At 40.4% G+C, this 15,891-nt stretch overlaps 1 protein-coding gene across 2 annotated transcripts in view; it reads right to left on the bottom strand.

Moving 5' to 3' along the window:
- Nucleotides 1-15,891, bottom strand: part of tmc3 (transmembrane channel like 3) — a 43,222-nt gene that overhangs the window by 2,680 nt on the left and 24,651 nt on the right. For both annotated transcript variants that reach the window (XM_086296268.1, XM_086296277.1), the window contains exons 15-21: nt 11,535-11,602; nt 11,052-11,180; nt 7,516-7,626; nt 6,335-6,460; nt 6,082-6,160; nt 2,703-2,745; nt 77-350 (exon numbers count right to left, since the gene is read on the bottom strand). In XM_086296268.1, coding sequence (XP_086152394.1) covers nt 77-350; nt 2,703-2,745; nt 6,082-6,160; nt 6,335-6,460; nt 7,516-7,626; nt 11,052-11,180; nt 11,535-11,602 — 830 coding nt within the window. The remainder of the gene's footprint in view (nt 1-76; nt 351-2,702; nt 2,746-6,081; nt 6,161-6,334; nt 6,461-7,515; nt 7,627-11,051; nt 11,181-11,534; nt 11,603-15,891) is intronic.

Genomic DNA, 15,891 nt, shown 5'->3' with positions numbered 1-15,891 from the left:
TTTCACTATATTCAGCCTTTAAGAGGTCCCCTAAAGTAAACCTGACTGGTTAAAGCAACATGTCAGTGTGTGAGACCTGTTAGGAATGTGCTCCAGCCAATGTTTGGGCAGTACGGTTACTGCTGGACTTCTGATAGATCCGGCCACACCTCCTCTGTTCAGGTCTCCTCTAGATACTGATTTCGTGATGGTGCGGATGCAATTCCCACGATGAACAGGGGATTCAAAGTTTGTGGTGCTGCTATTCTGACAGGGAGATGGGGTGTGGTTAGAGGACTCTTGGCTGGCGATGTTGTTTTCCTCATGATCTGACTTTTTGTCTGCAGCAGCCTCTGGAATCTGTAGTCTCGCTGTAGAAGAGCGATACAGTGGTGTGAAAAAGTGTCTGCCCTTCCTGATTTTGTATGTTTGTCACACTAAAATGTTTCAAATCATCACACAAATTTAAAAATTAGACAAAGATAACACAAGTAAACACAAAATGCAGTTTCTAAATGAAGGTGTTTATTATTAAGGGTAAAAAAATATCCATACCTGTATGGCCCTGTGTGAAAAAGTTAAGCCCTTAACCTAATAATGGGTTGGGCCAGCAGTCAGCTGGGCCTTTATTGCTGCCTCGGGACTTGCTGTGATAAATGGAACCATGATTTCTGCAAGTTTTGAAAAGTCCAGCAGCGAGTCCATGGCGTAGAACAGCGGTGTCCAACTCCAGACCTCAAGGGCCGGTGTCCTGCAGGTTTTAGATGTGTCCTTAATCCAACACAGCTGATTTGAATGGCTAAATTACCTCCTCAACATGTCTTTGGCTGTATCCCAATCCAGGGTCTGCAGCCTTAAAGGCCGCATTTTAAGGCCGATTACGTCACAGCAACGCGACGAAGGCTGTCCCAATTCAAAGGCTGCTCGAAATGCGGCCCTCAAATGCGTCCTTCATTTCACTGAATGTTAAGGATGTGGCGGTGCAGACTTTGTGGCCCAACATATCCCAGACTGCATAGCGCGGCGGTGTGTGTGGATAATTTTGCCAGAAAAAGAGGGCCGGCCGAAGAGTAAACTTTCAAAAGTAAGTACTGAATATTATGTCACTTATTTATGTGCGAGTGTTTAATAACGAAGAACATGAAAACATTACTGTTGGCCACATGTCGGCAAAGTTATGTGACATTAGTGACGTTTGGGCAGGGATAGCTCAGTAGGTAGAGTGGTGGCCCCATGATCGGAAGGTCGGGGGTTCGACTCCACTGAACGGCTACCCTGAGGTACCCCTGAGCAAGGTACCGTCCCTACACACTGCTCCCCGGGCGCTGCACTGGTGGCTGCCCACTACTTCACTGGGTGAATGGGTTAAATGCAGAGGAACTATTTCCTTATGGGGGACTAACACGCACACTTTACTTTACACTTTGTACTAACTTGGTTTTAAAGCCTTTACTTTAAAATAAACGCCGTTCAATAGCTGAGCTTAATCTCACAGAGAATGTGATGATTCTATGGATATTTAAAGTCAGCACTGAGACAAATTTAGTAATGCCAACATATTAAAAGAACAATATTTGTCTCTCATATATATAACACAGTTATATATACAGTGTCAAAGAAACCTGTCTTTGAGTGAAGATTTAAGGTGACAGGAAATATAAATGATATAAATAAATGCAGCTTGAATCTTTACTGAAGCTCAGTATTTGAAACAGAGTCATTCACTGCTGTGATAACTAATAATGATTAAGATAATAACTATCATATTGGCCATATTATATTTACATTACCAAAGTAAGATGACTTTAGTCTCATGAACAACATGAGCTAATTGTTATTTACTAGCTAATCTTAAAATGACTGTTCAGTACAAAAATGAAGCCCAACAATCATGTTTTACACTCGTGTGGTCTCAGCCTCAGATACTTATCACATCACACAAAGCTCATGTAGAAACAAATGAACAAAATATGTTCTACTCCGTTTCTGTCAAACAAAGCTGTATGAAACGTTTCCCGCTTTTAGTATAACGGTTGATAGGCAACCTGGGCAGCGCGAGGGAGGCTAGACCGTCCCATTTCACAAGCCTCTCACTTCCGGCCTTAGCGGTCTTTGAGTACGTGGCCCTTGAGGACCGTTAAGGCTGCAGACCCTGAATTGGGATACAGCCTTTAAGTTCTCCAGAGGTGATGAACTAATCCTTTGATTCGGGTGTGTTGACCCAGTATGAGATCTAAACCTGCAGGACACGGGTCCCTGAGGTCTGGAGTTGGACACCCCTGGCTTAGAAAAAAACAAAATGAAGACTTTGGACAGGCCTAGTTAAAGTGCTGACCTGAACATGACTGAGATGCTGTGGCATGACCTTAAAAAGACGGTTCATGTCGAAAACTCTCCAAAGTGTCTGAATTACAACGATTATGCAAAGATGAGGGGGCCAAAATTCCTCCACAGTGCTGTAAAAGACTCGTTGTCAGTTATGGCAAACATGTGATTGCTGCTGAGGGTGGCCCAACTCGTTATTAGGTTTAGGGGGTAATCACTTTTTCACACATTGGATTTTTTTCCCCTTAAAAATAAACACCTTTAGAAACTGTATTTTGTGTTTACTTGTGTTTTATTTTTAATATTTTTATTTGTTTTATGATCTGAAACATTTAAGGGTGACAAACATACAAAAAAAGGTCATCAATAAGGGGGCAAACATAGAAGACGAGAGATACCTGCAGCCATCTGGAAGACTTTCTTCTTGTCTTCAGTGCGCTCCTGAGAAGGTTTGAAAAAACACTGACTTCAGACGCACACCATTATACTATCATTATGTAATGGCCAGTTTAAGGCTGCACTATATATACGCAGTGACATGACAAAGTATTTGCTCCCTCCCTTCTTTTGCATATGTGTGAGACTTAAATGTTTTAGGTCAAACAAATTGTAATACTGACAACCTGAGTAAATACAAAACACAAATGCGTACAGACAGTATTTATGTTTACAAAATTAAAAATGATAAACATTTCCACTCCCCCTGTGTGTGGTCTTCATCCTTCTAGCTAAGGCCCTCTAACAGAGACCTGGGAGGTTGACGGTCCTTCACAATATCTTTGTTCCTTCCCAACTGAGGGTACTGCTCCTTGTGGCTGTTTATCTTGTAGTCAAATATCTCGCCAATGATATGTTTACTGCCTGAATTGACACCAAAAAAGCCTGAATGCTGCACACATCAGAATCAGAATCAGAAAGACTTTATTTATCCCCAAGGGGCAATTAAGAGGATACTTAATTATGGATACTAGGGTGCTTGGCACTTTAAAAGGCTAACAGTGTACTTAATGGGACTTTGGAAGACAAAGTCAAAGACAATCACAGAGGTCACCATCAAGTGTGGGCATACCAAGGTGATGCCCACTTCTGGATAGGCCTCAACCCTCTAAAGCAGTTTATCAGTAGGATTGGATAGGAATATATATTTAGGTCTGGAGTGACCATCAGCCATCTCCTGTACAAAGAAATTATGATGTACACCAGGAGATCCACTTCAGCATCTACTGTGAGGACATCGTGATTTTATTCGAACTGGATAAGTTTGGTTGAAAACAGAGGAAAGGTGATGCAGACTATTAAGCCAGAAAGGAGAATAGCAGATACAGTGGGGCAAAAAAGTATTTAGTCAGCCACCGACTGTGCAAGTTCCCCCACCTAAAATGATGACAGAGGTCAGTAACTTGCACCAGAGGTACACTTCAACTGTGAGAGACAGAATGTGAAAAAAAAATCCATGAATCCACATGGTAGGATTTGTAAAGAATTTATTGGTAAATCAGGGTGGAAAATAAGTATTTGGTCAATAACAAAAATACAACTCAATACTTTGTAACATAACCTTTGTTGGCAATAACAGAGGTCAAACGTTTACTATAGGTCTTTACCAGGTTTGCACACACAGTAGCTGGTATTTTGGCCCATTCCTCCATGCAGATCTTCTCGAGAGCAGTGATGTTTTGGGGCTGTCGCCGAGCAACACGGACTTTCAACTCCCGCCACAGATTTTCTATGGGGTTGAGGTCTGGAGACTGGCTAGGCCACTCCAGGACTTTCAAATGCTTCTTACGGAGCCACTCCTTTGTTGCCCGGGCGGTGTGTTTTGGATCATTGTCATGTTGGAAGACCCAGCCTCGTTTCATCTTCAAAGTTCTCACTGATGGAAGGAGGTTTTGGCTCAAAATCTCACGATACATGGCCCCATTCATTCTGTCCTTAACACGGATCAGTCGTCCTGTCCCCTTGGCAGAAAAACAGCCCCATAGCATGATGTTTCCACCCCCATGCTTCACAGTAGGTATGGTGTTCTTGGGATGCAACTCAGTATTCTTCTTCCTCCAAACACGACGAGTTGAGTTTATACCAAAAAGTTCTACTTTGGTTTCATCTGACCACATGACATTCTCCCAATCCTCTGCTGTATCATCCATGTGCTCTCTGGCAAACTTCAGACGGGCCTGGACATGCACTGGCTTCAGCAGCGGAACACGTCTGGCACTGCGGGATTTGATTCCCTGCCGTTGTAGTGTGTTACTGATGGTGACCTTTGTTACTTTGGTCCCAGCTCTCTGCAGGTCATTCACCAGGTCCCCCCGTGTGGTTCTGGGATCTTTGCTCACCGTTCTCATGATCATTTTGACCCCATGGGATGAGATCTTGCGTGGAGCCCCAGATCGAGGGAGATTATCAGTGGTCTTGTATGTCTTCATTTTCTGATGATTGCTCCCACAGTTGATTTTTTCACACCAAGCTGCTTGCCTATTGTAGATTCACTCTTCCCAGTCTGGTGCAGGTCTACAATACTTTTCCTGGTGTCCTTCCAAAGCTCTTTGGTCTTGGCCATGGCGGAGTTTGGAGTCTGACTGTTTGAGGCTGTGGACAGGTGTCTTTTATACAGATGATGAGTTCAAACAGGTGCCATTCATACAGGTAACGAGTGGGGGACAGAAAAGCTTCTTACAGAGGACGTTACAGGTCTGTGAGAGCCAGAGATTTTCCATGTTTGAGGTGACCAAATACTTATTTTCCACCCTGATTTACGAATAAATTCTTTACAAATCCTACCATGTGGATTCATGGATTTTTTTTTCACATTCTGTCTCTCACAGTTGAAGTGTACCTCTGGTGCAAATTACTGACCTCTGTCATCATTTTAAGTGGGGGAACTTGCACAATCGGTGGCTGACTAAATACTTTTTTGCCCCACTGTACAAGTGCCTGGGTATCCCACAAGCCAGTGGGAACCATGATAAAGATGCAAAAAGGTCAGGCACAGCCAAATACCTCCAGAAGGTAAGATAGGTGCTGAGAAGGCAGCTAAACAGTAAGAATAGGATCCATGCCATCAGTAGAGATTCCCTACCAGTTATCTGAATAAAAAGCTAGCTAAAAGAGGAGACGGATGCCGCTAATGTGAAGATACAAACATTCCTCATAATGTCCATCCAATCCACATGAAGTCCAGGACCTTGAGGCTCTATGAGCAGTAAAAAGAGCGAGTGAGGATTAGTGACTATCAAAGTCACCATCCAGGATATAGCATAGAACATATGCAAACAGATCAGGCCCATCAAGACAGACAGTGATGCAGAACAGGACCAGGAACCATTATAGATGACCAAGCTTATGCATGGGATGTACCTTTGAAAGGCGGAGGAAGTGGCTGACATGAACAAATCCCACAGTTGCTGGGAAAAGCTGGCTTAAAGGACAGCACAGAGGGATGGTGGTGGTAGATCCACAGGAAGAATCTACTACAGACAACAGGACCCAAGTTAGGGTCTGCAAAAGGTACTTGAGAGACAATCCAGCAGATAGTAGCTTCCAGCAGATCCCAGGCACAACATCAGATGTCTATGTCCAGAAGGACCCAGTCCCAGGAAAGATACCATATGTTTAAAATGCTATCTGGAAAATCATTTGTTCTGTTAAATAGCACTTGGGAAATTTTTGACAAAAACTTTAAATTTCATAGAGGGGCTAATAACTTTGTCCTCATCTGTAAATGCCTTTCTCGCTCTTATTTTTATGTGAAAAAATGCTGAAAGTGATTCAACTTACAGTCTGGAGCTGCATCCTTAGCTGGTTGTTGGTGAATTTGAGGGATCTGGCGATAGACTGGAGATAGTATATCAGCATGCTGAAACACAGTTGAACAATTCACAAGTCATGTAGGATACAGATGTTTGCGTATTTGCATATTGTGAGTGTATGTGTATATGTGTGTGTGAGAGAGAATTAGAGAGAAATTGTGAGTGAGAGAGCGCATGTATACGTGACAGATATATGCAATATGTGTCGTGTGCAGCCTCACAACAGCAGCAGCAGTGCTGGCAGTACGACGACAGGACTGGTGATGTAACTTATTACTTTACTGAACCACACCGGGAAGTCAGTGGCCACTGTCTCAGAGATGATGTCGTAAATCTTCTCTTGACCACTGAAACACAAATTTAAGCATTTTTCTTTGTCTGAACACTGAAACACAACCACACAAGAAGGGGAAAAACAAAAGAGCTGCTAACTTCCACATCGATGGAAGCAAAAATAATGCTGAATAAAATATATACAGCTGCATGACAACATATATTGCCATCCAGTTGACAACTTCAGGGAAGGCTTTGCTTATTTCAGCAAGACAGTCCAGAACATTCTGCATCCATTTCAATAGTATAGCTCCAAAAGGGACAACAATGGGCATCGCTTTCAAACTGCAGCAACTCGTTCCAACAAGGAGACACAACACAGAAGGAAATGGAGATGTTTCCTACTGTTTTAATGTGTATCTGGCAATGGAGTTTAATCAACATTTCATATGAATTGAATGATATTTTTCAATTTCAGTTATTTAATATGATCTTTCTGAAGTATTTAAATATAGTCTTTAAATGGTATGAAAATTACTACATTTTGATTTTATTTAAATACCCTACCAGCCTTTTTGGAAACAGGATTTGACTTTGTATACTATGCAAAGAAAGATCTTTTCCAAACTATGATGCTACGCTCGTAAATTAAAATATGTCCCGTTTCAAAACACACATAAATATGTATTGTGCAGGCTGAGGATGGAAGACACCAAAATTGGGAATTCTCTAAAATATGCATATATCCCTCATTGGTACATGTGGTAAAACATCCACTTCTGTCTTACATTCTCAGCACAGTAAATAAAAAAGGGAATCTGTTCATTAAAAACAAGAAACAGTCAGAGGCTTGCTTCCCTGAGCAGTATTTACTTTAGGGAAATAGTATTGTATTTTGCCTGCATTATCACTTTGACCTTTAGGTCAATTTATTGACCTTTGGGAGAGGTCAGAGGTGAAACGTGACACGATATTCAAAATCTTTATACAGTGCGTTCTACTGTATATGTTGACACCAAAATTCCAAGAGTCATAGTTTCCATAAAGTCTTTTGTCAGTTTCTCACCAATAAATTGTTAAGTTGACCTTGAAGGTCTCGATGGATGTAAGATAAATTTTAATTCCTTACCTGAAAGGTCCGCAGTGTTGTGATGGTCTGTATCTCACTATAGCAAAGATGGTGGGCAGCATACACAAAAACAGCATGAAAAGCAGCATAGCCAGGTAGAAGTTGTTTGACCTAAAAAAGCAACGTGAGAACATGGATGTGTTGATATGATTCATTTTTACATTACTGTCTTTCCTTCATGCTCCTGAGCAGTTCAGTAGAAAATTACAATTCATGTGAATCAACTTAGCAGAAGTATCCCAGAGTATATCTGCAAATATGCTCTAAACAGTTTGTCATCTTCAAAAGGTGAACATTTTTTTCTTTGTTTTTTCTGTGTATCTGACCACATATCTGTAACATCTAACTGAAAATTGACAAAGTAACTAGATTAAGTGTTGTGACTATTCTACTTGCCAAAATACACTGCTCAATAAATAAATAAACTAAGGAAGATTTTTCATCAAAGTATAGCATCGAGTCACTTGAACTTCTGGGATCTTAATCTGATCAGCTAAGTAGCTAAGTGGGCGTTATTACAGGAGAGCTGACAGGGCTGTAAAAGGTCCCGACCTATCAGCAGAGCTAGAATCTGTTCCTTTGTGCAACGAGTAACAGGATAAGCACTGTTCCCTTTTTGAGCAATAAAGATCATAGAAAAAAATATTCTGACAAATCTTGAACGAATGGTGAATCATGAGTGGCTGCTAAGTCCAAATAATACTCAGGCAGTGTTTACTCATGACAGGATCATTTCTTAAAACACACCAAATAGTGTGTGGTGCTTAAATCTAACTAGCAAGTGAGACTGTCTAAATTTTTTCATGTCTTGACTTTGACTGGCCTCTCTAAAGTCTTCTTTTTTATAGTCATTCAGAGGTGGACTTGCTGGTGTATTTCGGATCATTGTCCAACTGCAGAACTGAAGTGTGCTTCAGCTGGCGGTCAAAAGGAGATGGCCAGATATTCTCCTGCAGGAAGTTTGGTAGACAGCAGAATTCATGTATGTTTGGATTTGTTCCCCCTTAATAATAAACACCTTCATTCAGAAGCTGCATTTTGTGTTTACTTGTGTTATCTTTGTCTAATATTTAAATTTGTTTGATGATCTGAAAAATTTAAATGTGACAGATACAAAATATAGTGTCGCGAAATCAATCAATGTAGAGCAGTGTCACAAACCACGGAGGCCCCAGAAAAGTGGAATCAAACGATGAGTTTATTAACAGCCCGGAGAAAACATCAACATATGTCTTCTGACCAAAATACATGTTGTGGATACTTATAAAGCAGTGGGGTACAAGGCCCCCCATTGCGTCAATGACAGATTAAAATAGGTTCCAGACATTAGTCACAGTTAATCGTACATCTTTAATAGCTATAAGCAGACATAGAACTTCTCTTTTCTATAACACCTTCCATACAAGGTAATAAACTTCAAGCCCTCAGGGTCTCTGAGGCTAATTATTGACTCTGGTCGTCTGTTACCAAGTAGAGTAAAATATAGTAAGACACCAAATGAGTTAAGGCCTCAGGCCGGACACATTCCTAGATTATATGTATTATATGTACTGTAAGCATGCATTGCAGCTATCCTTCTATGTTCTAGTTTCCCTCAGCATGGATCACCTGGACAGTCACGCCAGTGAAGCTTAAGACCCTTAATGAACCGAACATCAACTCAAAATAAGCTCAGATATGCAATGTGTGTAAAATACTTCTAACCGTACTTGTAATAAAAGTTAACATAATGGAAGGATCCTCAAATGGACATCTTCAATCAACAGCTGTAATGCAGTATCAATACTGTGAGAAATATTATTAGATGAAATAATGCTGTAAAGAATGTTATTAATGCAGTTATAATGATGCAGATTATATGGCAGCAATAAAAGAATTTCTGTATCTCCACAATAGGAAATCAGGAAGTGGACAAAAACGTTTTCACACCACTGTATTTTCCTTTTACACAGTGAACTGTCGATGCTATCGATATGCACATGTGTCTTGTGTGATTTTCCACCACATCTGGGAGTGGCTGATAAGGACTGAAAGAGGCAATCACAGCTTTTTTTTAAAAAACTTAAATCAGAGTAGCCTGACTGAGTATATGTGTGTATAAATGCTGCAGCAAGAGTCCTGACAGGGACTAGAAAGAGAGAGCAGATTTCTCCTGTTTTGGTTTCCTGTTAAATCCACAATTCAAAATCCTGCTCCTCACATACAAGGTCTTAAATAATCAGGCCCCATCTTATCTTAATGACCTTGTAGTACCATATCACCCTATTAGAGCACTTCGCTCTCGCTCTGCAGGCCTACTTGTTGTTCCTAGAGTATTTAAAAGTAGAATGGGAGGCAGAGCCTTCAGTTTTCAGGCCCCTCTTCTGTGGAACCAGCTTCCAGTTTGGATTCAGGAGACAGACACTATCTCTACTTTCAAGATTAGGCTTCAAACTTTCCTTTTTGCTAAAGCATATAGTTAGGGCTGGACCAGGTGACCCTGAATCCTCCCTTAGTTATGCTGCAATAGACGTAGGCTGCCGGGGGATTCCCATGATGCACTGAGTATTTCCTTTTCTCACTCACTATGTGTTCACAGACCTCTCTGCATTGAATCATACTTGTTATTAACCTCTGTCTCTCTTCCACAGCATGTCTTTATCCTGTCTTCCTTCTCTCACCCCAACCAGTCGCAGCAGATGGCCCCGCCCCTCCCTGAGCCTGGTTCTGCCGGAGGTTTCTTCCTGTTAAAAGGGAGTTTTTCCTTCCCACTGTTGCCAAAGTGCTGCTCATAGGGGGTCATATGATTGTTGGGTTTTTCTCTGTATCTATGAAGCGCCTTGAGGCGACTTATGTTGTGATTTGGCGCTATATAAATAAAATTGAATTGAATTGAATTGAATTGAATTGAATTATACGTAAGTTGCTGCACAGGCTGATAAGTGAACAGCCTTAAGAAAAATACCCCCTTTGCTGACAATATACTGTACAAGCCTTTGGTGGCAACTTTAAATCTTTGTCAAACTGCAAAGAGCCAAGGATGTAATATAAGAGAATGTCTGGACAAAGACATTCTTGGTGTTTTGATGGTGGTTATGAAAAGTGCTGGGCTGCACCTCCCACTGACCTTGATTTCTCCATAGCGTTTGCACCATTTATGCCTTTTTGCAGCATTTTTAATGGATTTTGTTTTAACAAATTGTGCTGTAAGGAAAAGACAGTCCAAAAGGTTTGTGCTTCAGTTTTGGTGAGTGAAAATTTAATATGTAATTAGTCCATTATTCAGTAGCATCACAGCATTAAACCTGTGCAGATAAGATTACCTGAATTTACCTTTACTTTCATCCAGATGTGGGAAATTCTGTGTTCAAAATGCCAACACGGTGGTAGAAAAAACACTAATATTTAGGCCAAATAAAAGTCATCAAATGATTTTTTTTAACTATACTGGAAATTTGGGTATGTTTCATCTGTGTGTGTGTGTGTGTGTGTGTGTGTGTGTGTGTGTGTGTGTGTGTGTGTGTGTGTGTGTGTGTGTGTGCGTGTGCGCATCTAACCTGGATGCTCGAAAGACCTGCTGATGGGGAACATTACAGGTAAGTACAGCCCAGCTCCTCAGATACATCAGACCAATCAGCTTCAGCACATTAAAGGCAGGAAGACAGGGAGAAAAAAATGCCCCCATCCTGAAGGAAAGAAAGAGATAGACCAGCCACACACACACACACACACACACACACACACACACACACACACACACACACACACACACACACACACACACACACAGGCAATAAGGTCACACTTCATATAAAAGATATGACATTCAGTGGCTCATGATTTCACTTCATTACATTTATTGCTGCAAGGAGACGTTTCTGAAATTGGATGAGAAAATACAATCAAGAGGTGTAGTGGAAAGATTACAGAGAGCTACAGTCCGTTAAACAGGGTAATGGAGACCTGTCAGCACCAGTCAGGCCATTAGCTCTGAAATAGGTCCTGTGGTTCTGGAATTGTAAAATGTTTTTCAGACTTACCAGATCATTCCTTGGTTATAAATTAGATGCAAGACATTCTCGGCTATTTTGAATTCTCCATATTCAGGCTGAAAACAGACAAAACAAAAGTAATCACTGCAACAATCCTGAGTCAGACAAGAGTCTCTCAGGGTCTTTATTGTCTTTTCATGACATGCCAAATGTTTTCAGTTACTGCAAAGGTCTGGTTTGCAGGGATGCCCGGTCATTACCAGGACTCCTGTGCTATGAAGACATACTCTTGTAAAAGATACAGCATTAGCATTGTCTTAGGTTAAAATTTGCAAGGTCTTCCCTGAAAACGACATCTGGATCAAATCATATATTGCTCTAAAATATGCATATAGACCTTTGAGCTTTCATGGTGGTTTTGTAAGCACCAACACAGTATGACAAATCCAGCTTTTGAACCTGAACCAGCTTCCCATCCCTACTGGGTAGTGACCAAAGGAATAATACTGCAGATATAAGCGGCAGAAATGAGCTTTCTCTGAAGATTGAATGGCCTCTCTCTTTGAGATAGGGTGAAGAAGTCGGCCATTTGGGAAGGGCTCAGAGTAGAACCACTGCTCCTCCACATTGAAAGGAGCCGGTTCAGGTGGTTCAGGCATCTGACCAGGATGCTTCCTGGGTGGAGTGTTCCAGGCATGTCCCACTGAGAGGAGGCCCCAGGACACCCTGGAGAGATCATATCTCTCACTCGGTCTGGGAATGCCTTGCTGTTCCTCCATACATGCTAGAGGAGGTGACTGGGGACAGGGAATTCTCAGCTTCTCTACTGAGGCTTAAGAAAACGTGGGATAGATTTAATCAGAGGTGGGACCAAGTCATTGTTTTGCAAGTCTCAAGTAAGTCTCAAGTCTTTATCCTCAAGTCTCAAGTCAAGTCTCAAGTAATGTCAGGCAAGTCAGAGTCGAGTCTCAAGTCACTGGTGTAAAAGTCCAAGTAAAGTCACAAGTCTGAAACTTTGAATTTCAAGTCCTTTCGAGTCTTTAAAAAAAACGAAAAAATAATGTTGCAGTTATGCTAAATGTAAATATTAGACCATGTAATTTTAAAATCTGTGTTTTTCTCAACACATGACAAAATAGTGAACTTAGAAAATATACACAAATTGTGAAATTGCACCTCTTTAAAATGCAGCTCAATTAAACCTAGCTCCAAGAATAATTTTCACCGACAGTTCTGAGATAAGCTGCATGTTATTCTTGGATGCGGTTGTAGGACCAGCTTTAAAATCGCATGACAAAAATATCATACACATTAAAAAAAACTGTATCACCAACGTAGCCTGGACAACATTTGCTAGTTAGATGAAGTCAGCTATCTCATCTTAGCATATTTATATGCATATTTATAATCATACGGTTCTTGGAGTGAGTGCATACACTCATGAAGTTTAGTAACTTCAGGTCAGTGCAACAAGCCCAGGTACAGTTTACCGACGGATGGGTACAGGACCTTGAAATGCAGCGTGTAGAACGAAAGACCATCGTACGTATCATAAGTTTACCAGTCTCACAAATCGTCGTCATAAATACACATTCCTTAACCGTTTATTAATAGGACCTTTGAGCTCAACGGTAATTAATTAGTAGTGGAAATAATTTCTGGTAGCATCACAGAAATGTAGCAGTGACAACAATATTGTATGCTGTAATCGTACTGGACAATTAGTGATACAAAACAACTGTTTTATCCTGTGAATAAAAGTATATGTTTTTGTCAATGTACCATAATAACAGAAGCGAAACGCAATATTGTGTCAGGACAATTCACTATTTATGCACAATAAACAAAGGAGCATAGCGCGACAATTTCTGTTCAGCGCCAGACTTGCTTGTAACCTATATCACCAATTATGTTATGAAAATGACGCATTAACTACAACAGCAGACTGACCTTCGTGTAAATGCTTGGAGCAGACTAACCTGTGAGCTGGAGGGTTCTGGGACGTTATATTTGATCTTTGAATGGCTGCAATCCAGGCCATCCGTCGCGTCTTTGTTACTTTGGAAACATGGCTCGAACAATTTCTCTTCAACGACGTAATCCGATAACAACCGATCTCTTTACCCGTCGGCTTCCCGTGGCTGTCATGCGACCGGCTATTGCAGTTAATAATACAACAGCTTCTTGACATTTTTGTGTTTCTTTTTATCGCTGTATAACTGATTTTAATTGAAAGCCTGCGTGCGCTAGTACCGCTTGCCACGAGTTCCCAGAATCCTTTGTGGTTCTACCCCAGAATGACATCACATTTTCAATCTCTATATAATATGCATGTTACATTTTATATTTGGGGTAAAATATCAAGTCTTTTCAAGTAAACCGGTTCAAGTCCAATTCAAGTCCCAAGTCATTGGTGTAAAAGTCTAAGTCAAGTCACAAGTCTTACAACATTTTTTCAAGTCAAGTCTAAAGTCATAAAATTAATGACTCGAGTCTGACTCGAGTCCAAGTCATGTGACTCGAGTCCACACCTCTGGATTTAATGATAGTTTTTTCCTCTCAAACCACTTTTATTTTTAACATTTTTACTATATTTTATCATAGCAATCATATTCAGCATTTCCATTAGATTTCCCCCAATATCAAAAATATTTGTGTTATCAGCAAAAATGTGTATTTTTAATAGATCACATACCCTTCAAATGTCATTTATTTAAATAGTGAATAGTTTTGGATCCGGGACAGAACTCTGGATAACATCCAAACATGAGGAGTATTACTCTCCCATCTCACAAATTGTTTCCTGCTGGTCAAATAATTTTTCACGCAATGTAGTACAACCCCTCTGATTAAATATCGTTCCAGTTTATTAATTAATATTTCATAATCACTTGCATCAAATATTGTAAGATTTAGGAATACTCCGGCTGCATGTCGTTTCTACTGTGTAGCATTTATACCCTCCCAAAAAGACAAAAAACAAACTAAAAACCAGCAACAAGCAATTTAAACACAAACAATCACAAAGAAAGCCTGATGCTTAGCCTCATCCACCCCAGCTGTGAAACTCAGAAACCAGTCTTACTTGTTATCATCTATACACCTGGGCCTTACACAGAGTTCTGATTTCTCAGACTTTGTATCTGATTTAGTGCTCAGCTCAGATAAAATAATTATTGTGGGTGATTTTAACATCCATGTAGATGCTAAAAATGACAGCCTCAACATGGCATTTAATCTGTTATTAGACTCAATCGGCTTCTCTCAAAATGTAAAAGAACCCACCCACCACTTTAATCACACTCTAGATCTTATTTTAACATATGGCATAGAAACTGAACATTTAACAGTGTCTCCTGAAAACCCTCTCCTGTCTGATCATTTCCTGATAACATTCACATTTACAATAATTGATTACACAACAGTGAAGAGTAGACTTTATCAAAGTAGATGTCTTTCTGAAAGCGCTGTAACTAAGTTTAAGAATATAATCCACCCACTGTTATCATCTTCAATGCCCTGTACCAACACAGAGCAGAGCAGCTAACTGAACGCTACTCCAACAGAGGTCGATTATCTTGTTAATAATTTCACCTCCTCACTACGTACGACTCTGGATACTGTAGCTCCTTTGAAAACTAAGGTCTCTAATCAGAAGTACCTGACTCCGCGGTATAATTCTCAAACACGTAGCCTAAAGCAGATGACTCGTAAGCTGGAGAGGAAATGGCGTGTCACAAATTTAGAGGATCATCATTTAGCCTGGAGAAATAGTTTTTTGCTTTATAAGAAAGCCCTCCGCAAAGCCAGAACATCTTACTATTCATCACTGATTGAAGAAAATAAGAACAACCCCAGGTTTCTCTTCAGCTCTGTAGCCAGGCTGACAAAAAGTCAGAGCTCTTTTGAGCCAACCATCCCTTTAACGTTAACTAGTAATGACTTCATGAACTTCTTCACAAATAAAATTTTAATCATTAGAGAAAAAATTACCAGTAATCATCCCACAGATGTAATATTATCTACAGCTACTCTTAGTACCATTGATATTAAGTTAGACTCTTTTTCTCCAATTGATCTTTCTGAGTCAACTTCAATAATTACTTCCTCCAAACCATCAACGTGTCTTTTAGACCCCATTCCTACAAAATGCTCAAAGAAGTCCTGCCATTAATTAATTCTTTGATCTTAAATATGATCAACCTATCTCTAATGATCGGCTATGTACCACAGGCCTTCAAGCTGGCTGTAGTTAAACCTTTACTCAAAAAGCATCTCTAGACCCAGCAGTCTTAGCTAATTATAGGCCAATCTCCAACCTTCCTTTATATCAAACATCCTTGAAAGAGTAGTTGTCAAACAGCTAACAGATCATCTGCAGAGGCTTATTTGAAGAGTTTCAGTC

Source organism: Aulonocara sp. 'chitande type north' Nkhata Bay, linkage group LG1 (genome assembly GCF_057382095.1).
Source record: "Aulonocara sp. 'chitande type north' Nkhata Bay isolate Kocher_YH1m ecotype deep benthic linkage group LG1, A_spYH_male_GT1.1, whole genome shotgun sequence".
NCBI classification, from domain to species: domain Eukaryota; kingdom Metazoa; phylum Chordata; class Actinopteri; order Cichliformes; family Cichlidae; genus Aulonocara; species Aulonocara sp. 'chitande type north' Nkhata Bay.
This window is presented reverse-complemented; position numbering and strand designations above follow the sequence as displayed.